Source organism: Xenopus laevis, chromosome 3L, assembly GCF_017654675.1.
Source record: "Xenopus laevis strain J_2021 chromosome 3L, Xenopus_laevis_v10.1, whole genome shotgun sequence".
NCBI classification, from domain to species: Eukaryota; Metazoa; Chordata; class Amphibia; order Anura; family Pipidae; genus Xenopus; species Xenopus laevis.
In genome coordinates, this window is record NC_054375.1 from 103,953,189 (window position 1) to 103,978,048 (window position 24,860).

Below are 24,860 nucleotides of genomic sequence, written 5' to 3' on the forward strand. Positions count from 1 at the left end.
TACAATCAATGGGGGGTGCCTAACTTTTGGCAACCTCAGTGATTGGATCCTGCCGTCTCCTTCCAAATTAATTCTGTGACGTGTGGTTTGGTGAGCCATGTTATGTCAAAACTGAATATATACAAGGCTTTCTCACAAGGACATTCATAATTGCGTTCCCCTGTCATGGATCTTTCATGCATTCACCACAAGAAGAAACATAGCCTTGTTTTCCCTATTAGCGTGTACTCACTGTGGTGCAGGCAAGCATTGAATTCAGGTGAAACCCATCTTGACATGACCGAGTTACTGCAATGTCATAGAATAGACTGGGCTGCATTTCTTCCTGCTTCTCCTGTGTTGGAACACATGAAAGATATACCAAAGGGAAACTTAGGGTAATAACACTCATCTCTAAGAGCCCCAAGTGACTGGCTAGTTTCCACCTTCAAAGGCAGGAAAAGGGCCAGTGTGTGCACCAGAGTGACCAGTAACTAATGTTATGTCAAGCCATAACTAACTGGCAATGGCTACAGAATTACGTCTGTTTAGTGCAGGATTCTAGTGATATCTAATATAAACATTGAGTTTGGATAAGTGTCTGCTTGATAACTAGAACCAGTCCATTTGCTTATTATAAAAATAAATATAAAAATGAGCCTTTCGTATATTTCCAAGCCCATCTACACTGAAGATTGTTAAAGTTTTCATTTTGCTTCTCGGAATAGCAGTATAAATGTCAATTTAAATGATGCTTCTAATGGTGGCGCAGTAGGTCTGCACTCATCTCATCTTTTTCAAACAGTTGTACTCATATTTTCTTAGTATTATAAATTCTTTCATATTGTTTAATAGAGTTTTTTTAGTATATTTATATACCCGATAAAACTAAATACGTGAAAAGCTGTGCTGGCAATGCCCCTTATTGGTGTAATATTTCTGGATTATTTCTGTTAATGAGCTCTAGGTGTTTCGACAATGTCACCAACAGTCAACAATCATATGGAAACTGATCCCTGTGTTAATGTTTGCATTAAACCATCAATGTTCACAATTGGATTTTTGTAGCGCACCTTTGTATGATATACTGGACATACAAGCTTGTGTGGGGAGAGTGTGGCATACAGATGTACATAATAGATGGCTGGAACTGTTCCACAGCAAGACAGTTGTGAGCAAACACATTAACAGAATAGAAAGCTAAATGATAATCATAATTATCTTAATTACCTCATTAAGTTGTTATGATCAATTACAGTTGACTTGAGTCTGAGCATCTAATGGCTTAATTGTGAGCTTCCCAGCCAAGGACGTTCAGCAAAAGTTTGTTTGTTGCAAAATGCAACCTAGTGCTAATGAATGTTCTGCTTTACATGGAAGAACAATGGTGATTTTCCCTTTAACTGTATGTGTTCAACAAAAGTGCTTGCTTTTTTTTTTTTAATATCAATCCCAACAGCCCGTACAGGCTGACTCCATACCTACAATGCATTGTTTTGGAGACCCCAAAATATAGGGCATCTACCAGTAACACACATCAATCTTGTGTTCAGAAACAAATAAGCACTTATATTACGTTGGAACTTCTGTTAAGAAAATGTACCTAATTTGTACAGTGGCAACCATATACATTATAAGCCCCCTGGTGTTTGAGACCATTCACATTCTGTGAGATCATCCACCTTTAAAGACCCATGTGCAACTGCAGAGATAGAATATCCACCCAGAGCCTGTGATATTTATATTAAGGCTGCATATTTACATCGAAGGATCAAATAGCAATAGGAAAATGACTCCTATAACACACGGCATTTGAAATCTGTGAAGAATTGGATTCTATGTAAATCTGAAGGTGGCCATACGCAGAGATCCGCTCATATGGTGACATCGCCAAACATCTCTCCCCGATATGACCACCTTGAGGTGGACGATATCGGGCTGATCCGATTGTGGGCCCTAGGGCCCAACGATTGGATCATAACGAAGGGTAAGCGGGCAATCTGATAGCGGGACCGCATCAACGAACAGATGCGGCCGTGATCCGATGGGATTTTTAGACCTGTCCGATTGACATCTAGCTGACTTTCGGGCAGATATCAATCGGGAAAGCCCGTCTGAGGGCCCCATACATGGGCCAATAAGCTGCCAACTCGGTCTGTCGCAGCTTTTATTGGCCCATGTATGGCCACCTTTAGGCGGGTTGAGTTGCGGTTGTATGTCAGCCAACTTCAGGCAAAGAACAAATTAGTTACATAGAACACGCGGCTGGGGGGGGGACAAAAGGAGTATTCCATGATGCAAAAGTTGGTGGAGCCAAGCAATGTGCCACAAAAGGAGTGGAGCCACAACACGGATGGCCAGAAGGCCGAAAAAATTTAAATTCTAAACAAATTGAGGGCAGGCCAAGGGTTTTTTTTTAAGGGTGTTACAAATGTACCGGCAACTACATTGGCGGTAAATTTGTAATACCAGCCCCAGCCTTGGCAGATGTTTTACCGGCTATGCAACCCTTACGCCCCCACCAATAACATCACACCTTAAACACAAACCACTAAGATTTTAATACAAAATAACACACACTTACTGAAGTGTCAGCTTATAGAGATGATCTCTTCAGGCTGATAAAGATACACATGAAGCATATTTTAGACTCCAAGCAATGATATTGGAATTTTGGATTTTTGTCTTTAATCACCACTAACAATAGGTCACCTCCTCATTTCAGAGGAAAATGTTTTATAGTTGGAAAGACTGAATGGTATATTATACCAGAGGCATGTTTCATTTGGGCTTGAGAATCGCAACATTAGTATAGGTATAGGACCTCTTATCCAGAATGCTTGAGACCTGGGGTTTTCCAGATAAGGGGTCTGTCTGTAATTTGGATCTCTGTATCATAAGTCTACAAAACAAGTAATTTCATACATTAAATTAAACCCAATAACATTGTTTTGCCCCCACTAAGGAACCATTATATCTTAGTTGGGATCATTTACTAGGCACTGGATTATTATTACAGAGAAAAAGGAAATACTTTTAAAAATTTTTAATTATTTGCTTGCAATGGAGTCTATGGGAGATGGCCTTCCTGTAATTTGGAACTTTCTGAATAATGGGTTTCTGGATAACAGACCAAATTCCTCTATTTAAGAGTTCCACCCCCACCAGTTGCTAGTTATTTTGCCATTTCTCATCATTCTAATGAATGGTTAGAAACAATATACAGTCAATGCTGACCTACACTGGAGTGCCAATATAAATAGTCCTTATGCACATGATACACATGTATACATAGGAATGAGGTTAGCATACACATTCCAACAGAATAATACAAGACCAAGGGGAAAGCTCTGATCACACTGTTTCCTTTATACGTGCAATGCTCTATTCATTTTATATGTTTAACTGTATTAAGACAAAATTTGACTATGTACACCCTGGGGGACACCACAAGTTCATATAAGGGAATATATAAATGGCTTTTGATTATGTAAGAGTTTGTCTCTATCCCCATGCTCTTCCTTATTCTAGATGTAATGCAAGGTTTCTTCAAATACAGATCTGAACATAAACAAATCTGGAACATATTCTGCATCTGTGATGCCAATAGGGCTAAGGTAGATGCAAATGGGATTGTTGTTGTTTAGAATATGTGTACAATCATATTTAAGGACATGTAAACTTACAAAACAAATCTATCACGATAAACATGTTAATTTATTATGTTAGAGTTTGAATTTGTATTTGCAGCTCACGGAAATGTAAATACAATTATATCACGCTATGCATTCTTTCTTGCTTCTCGACTCACATGAGATCCTCACACACTAATAAATGTTCTTTATCACAAACAGAATAAATGAATTATATCGCTCATCATAAGCCACACTCTGTGCTCCTTATTACAAATGATTACGGTTTCCATTTTGTAGGTTTGTTTTTGCCATTTCATTGGTAGCCAAAATAACCAAACAATTTGAATACAGCATCCAACAGAATGGGGATATCTTATTAAATCCTATTGGTGTATTAGGACAGAGACACACGTGGATATTCGGGGAGATTTAGTCGCCCAAGACAAATCGACTCTTCTTCGGGTGACTCCCCGAACTGCCTTCCCGCTGGCTCGAATCTAAATCACCGGCGGGGTGGCACTCTGAGTACTTCGTTTTCTGAAGTTGCCTAAAGTAACCTCATGAGGAAACTTCAGGCACTTAGAAAATGAAGTGCTCAGAGTGACATCCCTCCGGCAATTTCAATTCTAGCTGGCGTGAAGGCATTGCGGAGAGATTAGTCGTCCGAATCAGAGTCTATTTGTCCCCAAATCTTCACATGTGTCTCTGCCCTTAAATGGTAGTTTGAGATGTGTTTGTTGCTAAATATTATTTGAGTACCATAGCAGCTTCCTACATTTCCCATGCCTCTCCAAGTAGGTCGTCAGTAAGTTTCCAACTGTTTTTTTTTTTTTCTTTTTGCCAAACTTTTCCAAACACTTGGGATTTGGCAGGTTGCAGCATGAATCTTTTTGTTCTGCCTATCTTGGTATCCCCATCAATTAATATGAGGCTTGCTTGTATATACAATATGTCTGAAAGGATAGTAAGCAGTCTGGCATAGGTGGCATCTACATTTCTCTCTTAGAAAGTAGATAAAACAGTGAAAAATGTGATAAATTAAACAATATACTAATATCCCTGAAGATACTGAGTGAATTAAGGAATAAAGAGAAGAAGGCAGAGTAGGGTAGGAATAGGCAACCTTTGGCACTGCAGCGGTCTTAGAATTTAAATCCCCAGCATATTATATATATATATATATATATATATATATATATATATATATATATATATATATATATATATATATATATATATATATATATATATATATATATATATATATATATATATATATATATATATATATATATATATATATATATATTAAATGTGCACATGCAGAATTATAGAATAATCACTAGATATTCTGCACAATAACCTGGTACTAGTTTGGGTACTTTCTCACTTATCATCATGGCCTCTTACAATCCTGGTAGCTTTCACATATATGATCATCGTGGTATATCATGTTATCTTGGTGCTACAGACTATGTAAATATTATAAGGGTCACTTTATGCGGTGAAATCATTTGCTTTCCTGTTTGTGGTTTAGGTATGATGTATGTGATTATGACTACTACAGTGTAGATGTTTTTTTAACAAGCCCCCGTATTGATGTGTGTATGAGTAAGGATCTCGTGGTTATACCTTTACTTTTCTGAAAAGTTTTTTCACACTTTATTTACCCTGTTATTACATTTGGTTATATGGGGAGGAATACATGCGATTTCATGTTTTTTTTTTATTTCTGCTAATAAAGATATTTTGATATATGATTCTTCTGGTGTGCCTCATTAGCGAAAATGTATTTATACAGAATCTCCTATCCAATCTCAAGGCTAGAAGTGACTGTTAAAGCAACTAAACAACAATGTTTGGGCTAGCCCAGCTGTTAGGTATAGTGTGGAAAAACGTATAAATAAGGCAAAATCAGGGGCTAAACTAGAGGTAGGACGAAGAGGCAAGTGCCTAGGGCACAAAGGTTATGCATTTACCTCTTCTCCCTCGCTGCCCCTAGTTCCTATCACCTGAAGGAGATCACTCTAGCTTTCCTGCACAGGCCTGGTTCCCCCATGCGCAGCACATCACCATGGGTGTGTAAGCAAATGCAAATTGCAGTATGTAAGCTAGTATTTGATTTTGTTTGTCTACTGGAGAGGAAGGCCACAGAGATGTTGGATATAGATATTTATATTTGCAGGAATTATAAATTACCAGTAGGTAGCGGATGGGGATTATTTACATAGGTGTCCAACCAACCATCCATAAATCCTTGCAGGATTTATATAAAGTGGATGCAATGCATTGAGATGCCATGTCCCAATCTTCTTGTTTAGTTATATGATAGCAGTTGATTTTTAACAATCTGAAAGTACCTACCAACAAGTATATGTATGGGGAAAGTCCCATTTAACTAAGAAATGGCTGCTGGGCATAATTCTTCTTGGGTATCTGTGGGTTGTCTCATATGGCAGACACTGGACTGTCAACTCTATATAAAGACTTAGGGGCACATTTCGACTACAACTTTGAATCTAACTAAAAATCGTTCGACTATTCGACCATTCGATAGTTGAAGTACTGTCTGTTTAAAAAAAACTTCGACCCCCTACTTCGCCACCTAAAACCTACCAAGCATCAATGTTAGCCTATGGGGAAGGTCTCCATAGGCTTTCTAGCCAATTTCTGATCGAAGGAATTTTGTTCGATCGATGGATTAAAATCCTTCGAATCGTTCCAACGGATAGCGCTAAATCCTTTGACTTCGATATTCGAAGTCGAAGGATTTAACTTCGAGGGTCGAATATCGAGGGTTAATTAACCCTCGATATTCGACCATTAGTAAATGTGCCCCCAAGTGTGATGATAATTTTATTGTTAGTGGTTAATTTACAAGCTACTTGGTTTCATGCTCAGTCATGTTACAGAATATTAGCTAAAATGGCACAAACATAAATCAATCTTATGAATTAAAAAATGTGATTGTAAAAATACTTTACTTGTGAAAAAATTAATTTTCATTCACATATATATCGGTTTTGCTTTTATTAGAAAAAAAGCTGCGTACTTGATCCTCCATTCAGACGAGGGACCAAATGAGCATATTAATGCTTAATCATGGTTGCACTTTCTTATGCAGAAATCCCCTGATAAATTTATTAATCGATCAGACTCATCCTCCTGCCAGCCAGACTTTTTGTATATTTGCAAGTACTTCACAAGATAACGCTCTTTGGCAACCAGAATAGCAGTATAAAGATGATAATATCTCTGAAATGGCTCAAGAATAGAAGATTAAATTACACGTGTTTAGAAGAGTACTTTTATCCTCATCCCTATCATCATGATGCTAAAAACCTGACTAAATACAGCAAAGCACCATTAGTAGACTTCTTAGATGACCATGTTAATATAATGTAAGTGTGTGTATTTTCAGGAAAATTGTAAATTAATTTAGGTTTCTAAAGAATCGAGAAAGCTAAAAATTATGGGAAAAGCAGGGCTACGTTATAATGATTGATAATCCACTATACCAGGGAATTTGATCTGCTCCCATACTATAACATTTTGACACCACATTAATGGGGTTTCCTAATTAGATTTAATTAGTTTCCTTTTCTGTTTCAACCTATTCATTAAACATATTATCACATAATACAATCTGTTAAAATATGGAAAAGTAAAACACATATATAACATAGCAGAGAAGTTTTGTGTCATTTATGGTATAATGAACTGGATTGAAGTCTTGCTTTTAATCAACTTTCCTCTTTAATGATCATTTAGGTGTCTTTATTCTCAGAATGCAATTGTCCACATAATTGCCCTTGCTCATGGGGCTCCAATGATTGCCTGCCCTGTGTATACATTATTTGCATCTTTATCTTTATACTGTATAGTGGTTGTAGAGGAACCAGGGATTATCAGAAAAAGTAGACATGTCCATTTGTTGAAAGTTTCTATTATCTGTACACCTTGTCTATGATATTATGGTTAATGATGGGCGAATCTCTCGCGAAAAATCGTGAATGCGGAAAGTTCACAAAAAATTTGTGAAATTCTGACATTTTCACGAACCATTAGTGAAATTCCGACGTTTTCACAAAAAAATTGTGAAATTCTGACGTTTTCACGAAAAATCTAACAATCTGAACCTTTTCATGAAAAAACAGAGCATTTCGAAAGTTTTCACAAAAAATCGTGGAAAGGTGGCCTTGCTGAAAGGTAATTGCTGGGTATGAAATAGTTATTGTTGAAGATCTACTTTCATTGCCTTGTGGGTACCATTGGTTTAGATATTAGAATTGTATTAGTCACACAAAAAGCACAGGGATTATTACATTGATGGAAGAGGGGCTGGAGAAAATAACACTGAAAAATGGCAATTATACACTGGGTGAAGATGTTGTGGAGTTTAAAGTGTAGATGGAAGGTTGAAATGAAGTGCAGTTTACATTGAGAAGACTATATGGGTAACATAGGTTCCTGGAAATTACTATTGGTAAAAGTGCTACTCGGAGAAAGTATTGCCCTGAGGGAGGAGCACATAAGGTGCATGACACAAAGGATGCCTCTCAATTTTATCCAAATAATCCAATAAAAAAGTACCTTGCACTTGATCCAAACTAATATATACTGTAATTAATTCTTATCAGAATTGGGTTTATTTAATGTCTTTGATTTTGTATTAGACTTAAGGTATGAAAATCAAAATTACAGAAAGATAGTTATCGGAAAAGCCCCGGGTCCCAAGAATTCTGGATAACAGGTCCCATACCTGTACGATAAGAAATAATATGGGGGGGGTAGGTTACACTAAGATGGAAAGCAGTGAGACAGCATTTCTCTAAGGAAATAGTGTATGGGAAAGATTTGATAGCAAGGTACAAGCTGCAGTGCTGTAAGGATGAATCACATGGAGGTGGTGAATTACACACAAAATAAAAAAGTCTGATAAAGCAAAAATACTGAAACAATTATGATACATTTAGGTCTTTAGGTAACAGTTCCCCCTACAAGAAAAGCAGAATAGTGTCTTAAAATTGTTTAATTATTTGCCCATTGCAGTTGTACATTTTCTGTTGAAGAGCCATATTTTGATTGCATCAGTCATTGTTCTTCTTGGATACAATAACATGCCAATACATTACAGAAATAATGAACATATAACATTTTCCTAACTGCATGAAAATCATAGCAAAAACAAAATCTTTTCATCCGTTAAGGTGTACAATGCATTTTTTAAGTGTGGTGGTCAAGTATCTCTACTGTTTAAAAACTTTAAAATAAACATAAGGACAATACCATTAAAATGACTGTTAAAAACAGAATAACTGCTATTGTCAATGGCAACCACAGGCTTGAACCACCATATTTTTATATTTCTTTAATATAACATTGGCACTGTCATCAAAGTATAAAACAGAAATACCATTGAGCTGAGTTGGTGCACAGCATGGCTTAGGGACAGTCTCTGGGTTAATGAAATGTACCAACGTTTGTACAATGGCATGGTTTGTGGCATTCATGAAAGAGTTAAGTGGGAAAGCACATTCTCCATCACAATAGTAGGCAGCATATCCTTCAGGTGCAATGATCCAGTCTTGCCAACCAAGATCGCGGAAACTTACAAACAGTTCATGTTTCTTGCAAGCTTGCTTTAAAAAACGACGTTTTCCAGGGGGCATGATGCCATCAGTAATATTTGCTGGAGGTAAATTATCTTGCTCCTTGTAGGTCTTGGCTCTTTCCTGATTCCAGTGCTTGTTGCTAGTAGATCGAACACTGCGGAGATGGATATCTGAGGTTTTAAAGAATGCCACCATAAATGGCTGTTTGTCTTGAGGACCATTCTTTCCAACAAGGCCCACAAGCCTGGGATTAACATTTTGCATATCCATACTCTCTACTGATAACTGCAATCCAAGGTTGTAATGTGGGTTCATCACCCAGTGATTACCAGTTGCAGTAATATCAAACGTCAGCCATCCCTTTTCTGTGCCCCAGATGGTTCTTGAGTCTACCTGGAAAAGATAAGGATCTTTGTCGGCTTGCTTCTTAAGCACCTGGTAGATGGTGACCTGGTATGTCTCGTTATTTTGTACATAATCTTTATAAATTCGAAATTCAGCGGCTGTCAGTTCATCTCCAAGTGGGATATCAGTTAGATCAAACTTGAATTTTTGGCGATAGGAGTTTTTATGCAATTCGTTGTCATTGTCAACTAAATTAGCAAAACTCATGACTGTGTCGGCATGTGCAAGAAAGCCATTCTCTTGGTCAGTGGCCAGTGAAAAAGCTTCATTTAGGGAGATCGGCTTATTGCTGTAGGAAACATCTTCAGCATGCATCTCTTCAATATTTACTGCATTGTATAAATCCATCATGAATAATGGTGCAGACTTCTTTTTCTCCGGTAAATATGGCCTTGGTCTGTGTTGCAAACCTAAAATAGTCAAGATCTCTTTTTGAATCTCTCTGCGTTCGTGGCCTTTTAGTCTTCTCTGGACAAAACTAGAGTGGAAATCATTCTCCAATATTGTATTTGACGAGATGGAACTCAGTGAAATGTGAAAAAGAAAAAGCAGCACAGGCAATCTTCTCTTTACTGTCAAAGCATTCATTTTGTCAAAGATCTGCAAAAGAAAATGAAAAAGGCAACTCAAAATAAGGTTTATTGACCATATGCAATTCAGTGTATATTAAGAGTATTTTAATAAGGATATATATTATAACAGTAAATATACATGATCCATACAGTAAGATGTATTAGAATAACCCATAGCTTTATAGCCTCATTCATGTAAATGCTATACTGTAAATGTATTTATACTTGTGCATTTTAACATTATTGGATATTTAGACATAGAATGGACTTTAATTCACTTATTTTGGTGCAGGAAGTAACCGTTAAAAACAACTTTTACCAAAAATAATAAAATGGGAACACAGTCATTCTTGGTACTGTGCTAAAATAGTCATATCTAGGATATGACTATTACAAATAATATGGAGTTACACAAATTTGTTTTAGGCTCCTAGGATTTCATTCTTGTGTTGTTATTATATTGACCTCTTATTTAACCATAAGTTTGAGCCACTTTCAGGCTCAATGGCCAAATAACCTTGAGGACAGTTTTTTAACCTTCATCATGAATGATCTGTTCATGGAAAAGTGCTATGTTTGTGCTCCAAAATGGACAAGCCAAATAAAATGTACATTGCTAGAAACACTAATCCAGTTGCTGTAGCATCATAACACAAAGTGGCACTAATATACTTTTATGACTATATCCTTTATGTTAAATATGATATTATGAGATGTATGATAATACAGTGAGAATTCATGGTGTAAGCAGTGGATCTAATAATGATTTATAGAACCCAATATTTGCACTTGAACAACAGCAACATTTAGATGGTCTAGCACAGCAGATTTTAGCCTAAAAAGAGATATACACAAGATCAGGTGCAAATATTAGCTCTTGTCTATTCCTCATTGTATTCATTCTAAAAGGAACCCGGGAAAGGGCAGTCTTTGAAATTAATGGAGATTACTTGGATAAACCGAGAACCATCTCTGCAGGCTTATAGTTATATTTACATAAGAAAATTACATATACCTATGTAATAGAGGGAATACATTAGACACATATTATTCAAATATATTGTTTAATTTGCATGCCCCCACTTCTTCCACAGGTACAAGAGAGAAAGACAGACAGAAGTATATTCTTTGCAGATTTTGAGAGTCAAATATTTTATCTAAACATTTAGTAGCTGCAGCTGGGTTCATAACTTTTTGGCAGTTCTAATCATACTACTGAGAACATTAGTACAAACCTTTGTTTATATAAGATATATATTAGTGGAGTAAGTTTTACTTTTTTGGTAGAACACATTTGGGAACTATTTCTGACTGTTTAGCATATTTGAAATCCTGCTGAATGCCTAGGTTCTCAAATTGATTGGATTTGTTTAATTCAAATGTACATTGGGCGCTGCTATGTACCAAAGTAGTGCTCCCTCTAACAGTCCTCTGAACAATGGAATCGCTCTTGGGAAACTAAAATTGTGCACATTGCTAAAGAGCATTTTTCAGCACCCAATGTGTTTTGTGCTCGTGCATTTTATTACCAAGCATCTGTTGCCTTGAACTTGCAAACCTGATGTCACCCCCACTATACTACTTTTATAACCAGGCAGAAATCATCAACATCTGTTCTGCCGTTCCCAGGCAGAGACGCCATCTAGCACGTAATCAGGAGGCCGGGGATGCTCGTGAATTCAACAGCTACATACTTCAATATTGCATTTCATTCATCTCATTTGCATTGAGTTGTAATATATGTCCTTGTATTTCCATCTCATTTGCATAATCCTGTAATCCGGCAAGTCAAATTGGAGATTAAAGGCGCTTTTCATTTGTATTTTGTTTCCCAAACATACAGCAACCTGCTTCCTTTAAATTAATTTTACTATATAATTAAATTAAGGAATGAAAGCGTCTACATTACTCTAATGCTAAGCTGTAAATTTAATTTCAAAACAAAAGATGTATATTCCTAGAGTATTTGACAAGTTCAATGTGCTCTTTGACAATACAGGATACAGTTACTCATGTTAAAGGAAGCACCACCTGGCTGCAAAGGCCACATTATGCGAGGCATTGAAAAAGAGCCATAAAAGGTGCTCTGTGGGAACAAAAAGCATGCCATATAATGTAATGCATCTCAGAAAGGGCTGGCATTGCATCCATTTCCAAACAGAGCCACTAAACTTTCATGCAGGAGAAGACTGTTATCCAGATGATGTCTCAAAACAGAAGGTCAGCCAACTAGCTGGATATAAAAGAATAGAAGGCACCACTATTTCAACTCACTTATAAAACAGCTTGTGAATGCTTCCTAGAGAATCAGCAGCCGCCATAAACTTCAAGTGATCTTGTAAAGAGGAGGACTGTCAACGTGGCCAGGGGGAGACAAAGGACTCACGGGCAGGCATTCTTCTTAGATGTTTATTTTATGCTCTATTTTGGCTTTGCTTTCATAGCAAGTGCTCATGGCACAGAGAAGTGAATGTTTGAATTATGAGTGATGCTGAACCAGTCTCACACACTGAATTTCAATTATATATATCAGTGTGTGCTTTTGAAAAATGATTTTAACCTATTGGTCATGGACTGGACCGGTTCTACTGCTTGTGGGCTGCTTAGTTAACTGGGCCCAAAGTTGCCAGAAATCCTCCACATCACAATTTACTAATGCTGAACATGTTAAGGTTAAAAAACAGCATGACTTTTACCACCTCTTTTGCATAATAAGGGGTACATATTTCTCTTCAAAATTCCAGGATTTTACAAGCTGCATTCATAGAAGTGTAAACCCTCAAAACAAATAAATGCAAAATAGCTCAGAGGGTTTTCCTTAGCAATGTATTTTTTTTCTTTCTAGTTTACCAGATATTTGTATTTTTTTTACACTGCTACTATAATGAATTTGAAACAACAGCGCCAATTGTTTAGTAGTATTGTTAGTATAAATGGGTTACAGAGGAAGGGAAACTCTGGTGGTGTTACTCTGCTCAGTTTATTATGCTGGGGAGCAGAGAAGCGGCATCTGATGTTTCTCTGGTCAGTTCTAAGAAGAATAATAGAAGAAAAACCGGCACTCAGAGCTCAATGCATGCGGGCAAAGCCCTGTGTGTTTATTACAACGTAACGTTTCGGGGGCGGGCCCCTTCATCAGACGAAGGGGCCCGCCCCCGAAACGTTACGTTGTAATAAACACGCAGGGCTTTGCCCGCATGCATTGAGCTCTGAGTGCCGGTTTTTCTTCTATTACGCTTACTACAATTAGGTTTGCCGATCCCTTACAACTGTGCACCGGGTCAGCTTGTGCTTGAGAGGCTAGGGTGTGGTGGTGGGTTCTGGAATTTGGACAGTTCTAAGAAGAGCAACTCAAAAAATGTAAAATGCAAAAGTGCTCTGAAGTGCACTTTGCAATTTTATATTCATTTATTTTGAGGGTTTACTACATCAATATTTATGTCCAGTATCAATAAATGAATTACAACTTTCAGTATATAACCTGTATTTATTGTATACATATGTATATCATATGGGTACCTCTGACATTTGGAAGGATCGGGCATTTCTAAAGCAAAGCTGGTTGCTCGTTGGACTTTACCCTGAGTTATTGGGGCCAATACTGTAGCAACCAATAAGATCTTTGCTTTCAAATTGATACTGGTAGCAGACTGATCAATACTGATTAGTTTATAAGAGCAGCTGCACTTGTACAGTTTAAAAGCTATGTTATTAAATGATTGTTACCAGCTATTATTATTAAATGAGTGCTATCAGCAATCTCCTTATCTGTTTCCCTTGCAGCTAACTGGCATTAACATGATTGAGTTGTCCTGCAGTCTGAGCTGACTAATACAGAGCTTGCCTTTGGAACTCTTCAAATGCTCCAAAGTACTTGGGGTGAAACCCTGAGCAGGAAGCACAACCATACTGTATAGTAAAATACCTTCCATAGCCACACCCATATGTTATAAACATGCAAAAAATAGATAAAAATACATGCAAAAGTAAAAAAAAAAAAAGTTAGATATAAACATTGATACAGTTTCAGTGTGTCTGTATTCTAAAATATTACAGACGCTCACCAGATTGCTAGTTATAACATTATTTACTAGCACTGGGGATTAGGCATCAGCATAAGTCTTTTTTATCTATGTAAAAACAGGAGACAATTTTCTCATCTACCTAATACTGTACATTTATACTGGGAGATGTGTTAATTCTGCACAGACAGACATGGCATTACATAGGTAATTCCAGCCCCCTAATAAAGGTCTCAAAATCTACTCAAACCTCCCTTACAACACCCCTTCCCCATGCATATCTTCTTTTCCATGTGTACCCCTGCCTTAAAAATTAAAAAACAAAAGAGTAAAAATACTCAAAGTATTTCCCTTTGCCATAAACCTCCACAGAGTAAACACTCCAATTGCCACAATGCCGTGAACCTTCCTTCATAGGAGTTCTAATCATTGCTTTATAAGTCAAAACCAGAAGTGCAGAGAATAGAAAAGGATAGACGGATATTACCTTCAAAACTATTATGTTTACAAATAACTTAATAATCAGTGAAAATGTTTAATACATATAAACAAAATTTGAGTGGATAATGTTACCTATTTTAATATTTAAGGGGCAGGAGTTCACTAAAAAAAAAAACCTGTATAGCATTCTTTAAGTTAATTTAAACCCTAAATAATGTATTAGTAAAATGTGTGTTTTTTAAAGCTGAAAAACAAATATCACATATAATATTTATCGATTGTTTGCACTAATTGTATTTGTATATAAAATGAAATGCAAACAAATCCAATCATAATATTAGAGCAGAAATGAGAACAAATACAGTTTAGATTTCTAAACAATGAAGATAATGAATACTTACATTTTCTGAGCGCAGGGGGATGATGAAAACTAAAGATAATTATACGGATAATCCTTGATATCTTCAATGCCGGTAAATCCAAACAGAAACATTTGATTCATGTTCATCCAGATCCCCTAGAGTTTACAAAGCACTCGAGGTTGAATATTTTTTTTTTAGAAGGAATCCTTTTAAAATGAAGTTAATATAGCATGGCTATGTCTTTTGCAGGCATGGAATATGAGGAAGGTTTAAAAATTCAAGTCTTCTTTCCAAGAAGAATGGAAGCTCCTTTCCATTTGCAGCAAACCAGTTGCTCCAGGATAATCGTCTCTCTTCGATGCCAGTGTCTACTGAGTGGTGACAGGAATAAACACCTATAAATGATCTGCTAGAACAAGGCTTTTTAAAAGTGCAAATGAATGTTGTGTGTATGTCCAGGCCGGGATGAATGTGAGGGCTTATTCTATTGGCTGGGCCATATTTGTTAAAATAGAATAAGAGGTGTGAAGGAGTGACCCATACAGGTTTGTACTCATCTGAATAGATCTTTAGCCCCTCTCCTGTACTCCCGCAGGGTGTGTCCTGCAATATGCACAACAAGGACAATAAGTTGGTGTTTTGGGTAGCAGCATTCTTTGTTATGTAGAAGAATGTGGTAACAGCAGTTCCTATTATAAAGCAAGCATTTTACTTTTAGAAAAGTAGGCACCATAGTATAAATATTTTGAAAGACAAAATAAATATTATATATATTATACAAATAATATAAGGATTATGAATAGCGATGGGTGAATACATTCGCCAGACACTAATTTGCAAATTAATTCGTGAAACTGCGGCGACTATTCACTGACAAAAAATCCGCCCATTGGCTTTAATGCATTTGGACTAAATAGTCACGCGTATAAAAATTGTCGATTGCGTCAAAATTGACGTGTGCCAAAATTATTTGACACCCATTGACTTCAATGTGTTTCGCAAATTTTTCACCGTTTTGAAGAAACACCGATTTGCCCATCACTAATTATGAATGCACACAGGATCACTGGTATTTGCACCCTGCATTTTCATCCTCCAATGATGAAAGTATCCATATGTCGGGAGTTATTTTATCTACCAATATCTGTAATGTTGATTCACTGCAAGAAATCAAATCATGACTGGACCATAACTGCAGTATATTTTAGCATATGAAAATGCCTATAAACTCTAACTCCTAGTATCTACATAGTTCTATTTGTAGGATTCTGTCATTCTGAATAGAGATGTCGCGAACTGTTCGCCGGCGAACTTGTTCGCGCGAACATCGGGTGTTCGCGCTCGCCGGAAGTTCGCGAACGTCGCGCGACGTTCGCCATTTTGGGTTCGCCATTGTTGGCGCTTTTTTTGCCCTCTCACCCCAGACCAGCAGGTACATGGCAGCCAATCAGGAAGCTCTCCCCTGGACCACTCCCCTTCCCTATAAAAACCGAAGCCCTGCAGCGTTTTTTCACTCTGCCTGTGTGTGCTGAAGAGATAGTGTAGGGAGAGAGCTGCTGCCTGTTAGTGATTTCAGGGACAGTTGAAAGTTTGCTGGCTAGTAATCGTTTTGATACTGCTCTGTTATTGGAGGGACAGAAGTCTGCAGGGGTTTGAGGGACATTTTAGCTTAGGTAGCTTTGCTGGCTAGTAATCTACCTTCTACTGCAGTGCTCTGTATGTAGCTGCAGTGGGCAGCTGTCCTGCTTCTGATCTCATCTGCTGACTGCTGCAATAACAGGCAGATTTTTCAGATACATTTTTGCCCTTGATCCCCCTCTGGCATGCCACTGTCCAGGTCGTTGCACCCTTTAAACAACTTTAAAATCATTTTTCTGGCCAGAAATGTCTTTTCTAGATGTTAAAGTTCGCCTTCCCATTGAAGTCTATGGGGTTCGCGAACCGCTCGCATTTTTGCGCAAGTTCGCGAATATGTTCGCGAACTTTTTTTCCGACGTTCGCTACATCCCTAATTCTGAACATTCTGGAACATTGAAAACTGGTAGTCACTGACCTAAACACCATTAGATCATTTTATTATCATTATTATTATTATTATCAGAATCATCATGTATTTATTTAAAGGGGTTTGAAACAGCTTTTAGTATGATGTGGAGAGTGATATTCTGAGACAATTTGCATTTGGTTTTCATTTTTTTATTGTTATAAGGTTTTTGAGTTATTTAGCTTTTTATTCAGCTCCAGCAAGTTAAGCATACTGTAGCTTTACAATAATGTATAATGAACAGAGGTCTTATAACTGAAAACAAGGGTTACAGAGTAAATCTAAAAACTCTATTATGAACAAAACATATTTTTACCATAGAAAAGATCAATACACCAACAGCAGCTGGAAAGCAGAAGGAAATGCCATTAACTTCTGTGGAGTCACACAGCTACTGCTTGGAAGGATACATTGTAAACGCATGGTACAATGGAAATGTTTCTAGTGTCTTTATCAGTTTTAGAGCATTCTTTGTGCTTTCATTTTCTCAGCATGATAATTAAAAATAGATATATCTGCTTACACAGTTATCCTAATGGCTAGAAAGCAGTAGTGACACCTAAAGGCTTTCAGAGTAGGATGGGAGTTGCAGTGGGACTATACACCATAGCTAAAGCTGGACGGATCTAAACAATGTATCTGTTCTATAACAGCACAGGAGTATGGGTTTATCTTTTAATATTGAGGTAAATGAACCCTATTTTACCAGTGAGCCTAACTTCTGATACTCTATACCTATAGAAGAACTTAAAACAGTAGGATCAGGGGTGTAAACTACAGAGGAAGGAAGCAGACCCTGCAGCTGCAGGGGGCCCAGGAGGTCTAGGGGGCCCCATGAGGCCCTAATTCAAATACAATTTCAATAAATGTAGTAAAATATATTAAAACAGGACAAACTCATGACATTTTGAGGGCCTGAAAAACAATTTGCCATGTGGCTTAGTAGTTACAAATTATGCCACTGAGTGGGAGCATCATTTATGGTATATCAGAGATAAGGGGTGCAAAGAAGGAGAGAAGGGCCACATGAGGCACCAGTTTGTCATGCAAGTTAACCAATTTAAAGTTGCCAGAACAGAAAAAATTTACAGTTTTCACAGGAAACTTCTAGAGGGTTTATTTTATCTTTGTGCTGTATATATATATATATATAAAGGATGATCCTTGAGAAAGGCCCTAATGTGGGCCGAAACGTCGGAGCGATGTACGAAATAAAACACTTTGGTTAAATGAAAACTTTGGTGTGCGGATCCTTGCTGACAAATCGTTATATGAATCTTTTTGGACCCTGCACCCACCAAGAGAGAACTAAGTCCAGTCTTCAGAGTGCGGTCGTTTGTCACAGACTATATATATATATATATATATATATATATATATATATATATATATATATATATATATATATATATATATATATATATATTAGATATGTATATATATATATATATATATCTCACTACATATAGCCAAGTAAATTGCAGTTGTTTACTTTTGTTTAGGTGGATAATTGATTCAAATCTATCTGTTCTTGTTCCAACTACAGACTAAACAAATGGCACTTAACCGGGTGTATGGGAAAAACATTAGAGCTCATTTTCACTTTTATAAACAAAAACAAGGGAGTGGCAGTTATGGGAAAGGTAAGCATAGTCTCCACCCAGCGACACCCAAGTATATACCCTCGATCAACAAAGGTTCTCAAGAAATGCTACACAGCTTTATGATTGGCAGAAAGTGGTCATTGCTGGAAAACAGTGTTTAGTGACCCCCGTGAAAATAGACTTCACTCTTTCTCGTAACCGTGCAGCATCAATATAGCAGGCTATCCTTTAATTTTTTTTTTACAGCAGTACTCAATCCTCTTATTCTGACTTGTCAAAGCAATAAGGATAACACATTGAGATAGAACAGGCTGCAACTTGATTAAAACAAATTTTAAAATGTTTAAAGTTAAATTACGTATAACACAGAGATAAAATATATATTCTCCCATATGGAATGTTTGCCCACTGATAAAAATGCTAAATGAGTTACCTTCTCTACCAATTACCACTCCAAAGAGCAATAAATTGGCAAGTGACAACAGGTAACCAGTATAAGCTCCCTCCTGGGACTCTGGGCCATTTGTGCTTAAAACTGGCTTCCCAATATTAAAGCATTCCTCTGAATATTAACAAAAGAACGCTAAAGGGACAGACAGGATGCTGCTCTTCCTAGAATGAAGTTGTCACCTTTGGATGGTGTTCAGATTTTGGCAATGCTGGTGCCAAATTGATGCAGGTCATTAGAGAAACCTCTCTCTCAGTTTTTTCATAGAAACATGTCAGTGTCAGCTTTGAGGTGGCACAAATGATTATGTTCCAAATTTGATCAGCAGAGTAAACTAAAAAATAGCTAATCTATAACAGTCAGCTATGGTAAAGTCTCATTTGCTTATAAATTCTTTTTTAACATGGCATCATGTGGAAATACATGGTCAACAAGAATAGTAAATACAATAAGATGCTTGATGATTTCCCTCAAATATATTTGCTACATGAAATTAATAGCAAAAGGCTATTATACTCTATTATTATATTCTTATTATTTATGATAATGTATAGGCAGTATGTCAGACTAAGCCCCAGCCGGTAGTTTGGATTTTTAAACATTTATGTTAATTAGACTGCATAACATTTGACCTGGAGACACTTTTGTTTAAGTAGCCGACCTTCACCCCTTTATGATTCTGACTTGTTTGTTCCTTTTATTATTTCATCCCTCTGTACTTCAGGTTAGCTTGCTCTCCTCATATTTTCATTTCTTTTTTTCCCCGTATTAATATTTTATCAGGGACTATGGCAAAAAAAAAATGTGCACACGGTGGAACAGAATGTGCAGACAAAACAAAAAGGATTTATACCTGCCTGCTGATCGATGATAAACACATTGTTCTGTATTTTTTTCCTTTAAAAAAAAAAGACTGAAATTGACCTTGGGTCTGTTCTTATTGTATTATTGCACAAGACTATGAAAGCAATCAGGGAAAGGGGTGAATAAAGGACATGAGGGTGGATGGTGTAGAAAAATAGGAGAGAGAAAAAATGAAATCGACGAGAAGGTAGAACAATGTGGGTGGGAAACAGATATTATTAAAAACTAAATTCTGTGTATCAAGCCAAACTTTATGCTTTATACTGTTTGCTGATCATACACATGTATTCTGCCGTGTTTGGATTTGCAAATACTAATGCTACTAATATCTGTATCTGTTATCATACTACACTGCTATCACAGAGGTGCTGTGCATTGATACCAAGATCAGCAAGTCCACCCTACCTTTCAATACAGACCTGCTTACCTGTGTCATGGAGTTATCATAATGGCAATGGAGATATGGCTACGGCTCTCATTTTTAAAGTTTACATTACTAGTTATGTATCGTTAGCTTGATTTGTTACAAAAGCATCTTTGAATGTTTAATAAAAAAGAAAGGCAACTCATAATGCAGTTATTTCATAGCACAACTAGGCAAATTCCTGTATTACAACTTAATTCAGAGTCAATTGGCTTGCAACACATAAATAACCTGGAGAGGGAACAGAATGAGAGGTGATTTGATACATTAGAAGAAGATAACAAGGCTGGGCATAAGATACAAAAGATCAATAACTTTTACAGCACCAAAGCCAAACAGACGCCAGAGACCTGATCCAATTTCTCCAAGCAGCCTGACATGACCCTGATTGTCTCTGGAAAGAGCATTTTCAGTTGATCAAATGTTTTCAAGGAGTCAGGGCACACTATTTGTCCAAAACAAGCTGTCCATGGGCCTGCAAATACCTTGTCATATGGATACATAACTATTAGGATGAGTGAAACTTTGGGTTAAAGCCCACATTGTATACTTATTATTCCTTCAGAGCTGACAGACAAACGTATATAATAATAACAATCTCTGCATAAAGTTGTTTGGATTGGTGCATTTTAAACATTTTTGGACACGTAATATGTTCACTTGCAAAGTGCTTATTGATCTATTTGATTAACCTCAACTATAATATTGTATTGAGACAAGTGTGTGTGTGTGTAGGGGGGGGGGAAACTTATAAAGGAAACCAGTTCATTTACAAAGAGTTATTCAAAAGTTCTGGACTTTCATAGGACACAGAATCGTGGCTTTTGGATCACTATACACAAATGCAATGGCATCTACCCATGAGCCACAGCAGTGCAAGGAAGCCTCTATAACACATCCCTCTGCAACTTGTACTCCCTGTAACCATACCTGCTTTATGAATGTTGCTCAAGTAAATGGTACGAGTTGCAATTCCAATGGGCTGCCCACATGCATACTCTTACACACAAGCAGCACCTGCAACAAGAGCTCAATCTGCTGGCAATAGAAAGTGACAGCCCACTTACCAGATAATTCCCCTACATAATGAACTCCTGGATAACAAAACTGTCACACACAGGGTTTAGGGAGTTGGGGGGGTGTATACTGCAAATCTATTTATTTACTTCCCAAGGACCAAATATGGAGTAACTTCAATTTCTGTTTTTTAATTAAAAAATAACAAAAGCCATGGATTTTTTGTGACTAAATAGAAATCTATGGAAAGAACATTCCTGTATTTCAGAACACTTTGGATAGAGGGTTTCTGGACAACAAACTCCACTCCTGCACCAGAAAAAAGAAATCCAGGAATTTACACTTGCTCATTACTGAAACCCATAACCCTTTATAATACACAAAAGCCACAAATATCTTGTAAATTATATCCTTATAAATGGTAAGTACTGATGTCTTCAGTTATAACGATGTGATTTCTGTCACATGACTCACTGAAACTTGTGTATTATAATAAATAAAGTACCCCCTGTTGCAAAATATGAGGATATTAGAAGTTACCATGTCCTTCGGCCTCATGTTTTTATATGGTCATGAAACACCTCGGTAACTTATAATATCCTACTTTATTCACTATATAAATAATTGTCTAGTTTTCAAGCATTTTTTAAATAGTCTGTTTATATGAGAAATGATTTTTCTCACAACACATTTTTGTATCTGCCAGCTTCCGCCAGCACTTTTTGCAACATTGGGACAAATTCTGAGCATTGAGCAAAACCCAATTCCTTAAATGGGGCGGTTCACCTAAAAGTTAACTTTTAGTATGTTATAGAATGACTAATTATTTCAAAGTGGTTTTAATTTTTTCTTTTTCATAGTTTTTGAATTATTTGCCTTCTTCTTCTGACTCTTTCCAGCTTTCAAATGGGGATCACTGACTAGTTATGGGCGAATCTGTGCTAATTTACTGCGAAATTCGAGAAATGATTTGCGGCAAAATAATTTTGATGCGCGTCAATTTTGACGCGAGTGACAATTTTTATATTAACGACTATTTGGTCAAAATGCAATAAAGTGAATGGGTGTCCAAATATTTTTATGCGCGTCAGTTTTTACGCGCGCACAATTCTTTTTTGACATGGCTGATTTCTAGCCAGCGAACTATTCCCACAGTTTCTTACTTTGCTTGCAGTGAAATGCAGAAATTCACTGCAAATTCGTGTCTGGCGAATTAAATCGCCCATCAATATCACTGACCCCATCTAAAAACAAATGCTCTGTAAGGCTACAGATCTGTTGTTATTGCTACTTTTTCTTACACATCTTTCTATTCAGGCCTCTCCTATTCATATTCCATTCTTTTATTCAAATTAAAGCATGGTTGCTAGGGTAATTTGGACTTTAGCAACCAGATTGCTAAAATTGCAAACTGGAGAGCTGCTAAATAAAACGCTAAGTAACTCAAAAACCACAAATGATAAAAAATGAAAACCAATTATTTCAGCAGATCACTCTCTATATCATAGTAAAAATTTATCTAAACAACCCCTTTAAAACGGCATAATCTGTAGTCACATGATTTTCTCTCTTTGCTAAAATCTGATAAATACAAATTAGGAATCTGATTCAAAACTTTAGTGCAGCAGTTGCCATATGGTACTATGCAAAAATGGTAAAATACAAGAATGGGATCTATTATGCAGAAACCCGTTTTCTGAAACTCAATTACAGCAATGTAATTTCCAATTTTGAATAACAAGCTCTTAATTTTTGGCTGATTTGCTTTATCTCCATATTAATAAGGCAGTTTCTTATTATGGCTAAACTAGAGTAGCATATAATCCATGTATGTAGCAAAAAAATCTTATAATTTAAATGTTTTTTTATTAGTGTTAAGGCTTGTGAATTCTGATTAACAGATTCTGCATATAAAGTGTATTTACAGAACAGTCACACATTTTGAGAAACAATTGGGTTACATTAAACTGTATTTACTGCCAACTGGGAAAAAGGAAATAACTTCCATTTCTGACATTCATTGTATCAAATAAAAAAGAAAAAAAAAGGAGGACACATCTGATATTTACTAAGGAAGACATTTGGGGTATTGCATTTCATACAGAGAAAGGCTCATTGTTTTAATAAAGTTTCTTTCATGACAGTTTATGGCCTTGGGCTCTACATCTGTGCACTTTGATGCTATATTTCTGATGATCCTTTGACTTTCACTGTCTAATCGATTTCATCTTTATATATTATGAGCTCCAAAACTCCTTTACGGCACAAATGTCAAACACAAGACAACCGGCAGGTGGCAGCATTGCAGCTTGGCTGAATAAACCCAATGTTTAGCTTAGACGCATAATGCTGGTTATCCTGATATCTGGAGATGATTTTTGTTTGTTCCAAACAGTGAAATGGCTAACAAAATACTTAGGGGCAGATTTATCAGGGGTCGAGGTGAATTCGAGGGAATTTTCAAAATAAAAAAATTCGAAGTTTGAAGTCATTTTTTGGATACTTCGACCATCGAATAGGATACTATGACTTCCAATTTACTTCGACTCAAAGTAAAAATCGTTCGACCATTCGATAATCGAAGTACTGTCTCTTTAAAAAAACTTTGACTTCAATACTTCGCCAAATTAAACCTGCCGAAGTGCTATGTTAGCCTATGGGGACCTTCTACAACCATTTTCTATGTCTTTACACATCAAAGTAAAATCGTTCGCTAAAATTGTTCGATTCGAACGATTTAATCGTACGATCGAACGATTTTACTCCGATCATTCGATGGCCAAATTCGGTGAAAAATACTTTGACTACGATATTCGAATTCAAAGTATTTTAATTAGATGGTCGAGTTTCCTAGTATTTTATACTTTGAAATTCGACCCTTGATAAATCTGCCCCTAACTGATAACTTTTAACAAATGCTCCTCATTACAGGAAGAATATAATGCATTCAGCAAATAATGTCAAATGTTCTATTTTAGTAATAGGTAATGTTTATTTATTGTTTGTGGAGAGACAGCTATCTGAAGTTTAGACATGTACATCTATGAGAAATGTGTGTCAGATATATATATACACATCATTATTTTAAGCTTCTCAGCTCTTTTCGTATGCTACTTTCGTATGCCACTTAGCAAAATGAATGTCAATTTCCTTCCTCCGTTATACTCATTTATAGCATACAATATCAAGAAATGACACAATAGCATTGAATCTAAACACAGAAATACTGTGAGTCCCATGATGAGTGTGATGCAATAGCACAGAGAGTGACCCAGCAGTACTGAGCATGGCACAATATCAATGAGTGACAATAACCTTGAACCCTGAATGTGACCCAGTAGTACTAAGTGTGCTGCCATAGCACAGAGTGTGAATTAATAGCACTGAATGTGAGTAGAATGGAGTGTAAAACAATAAGAGAACAAACA

The 24,860-nt window shown here is 36.6% G+C and overlaps 1 protein-coding gene across 2 annotated transcripts in view; it reads right to left on the bottom strand.

The window, feature by feature from the left end:
* Positions 1-8,630: 8,630 nt before the first annotated feature.
* Positions 8,631-24,860, bottom strand: part of bmp7.2.L (bone morphogenetic protein 7, gene 2 L homeolog) — a 51,443-nt gene continuing 35,213 nt past the window's right edge. Inside the window, 4 exon segments of one of the 2 annotated variants that reach the window (NM_001086465.1) lie at positions 8,631-9,260; positions 9,263-9,271; positions 9,273-10,234; positions 15,071-15,389. In NM_001086465.1, the coding sequence (NP_001079934.1) occupies positions 8,942-9,260; positions 9,263-9,271; positions 9,273-10,222 (1,278 nt within the window). In that variant the 5' untranslated portion in view covers positions 10,223-10,234; positions 15,071-15,389 and the 3' untranslated portion in view covers positions 8,631-8,941. 2 annotated transcript variants of the gene reach the window in all.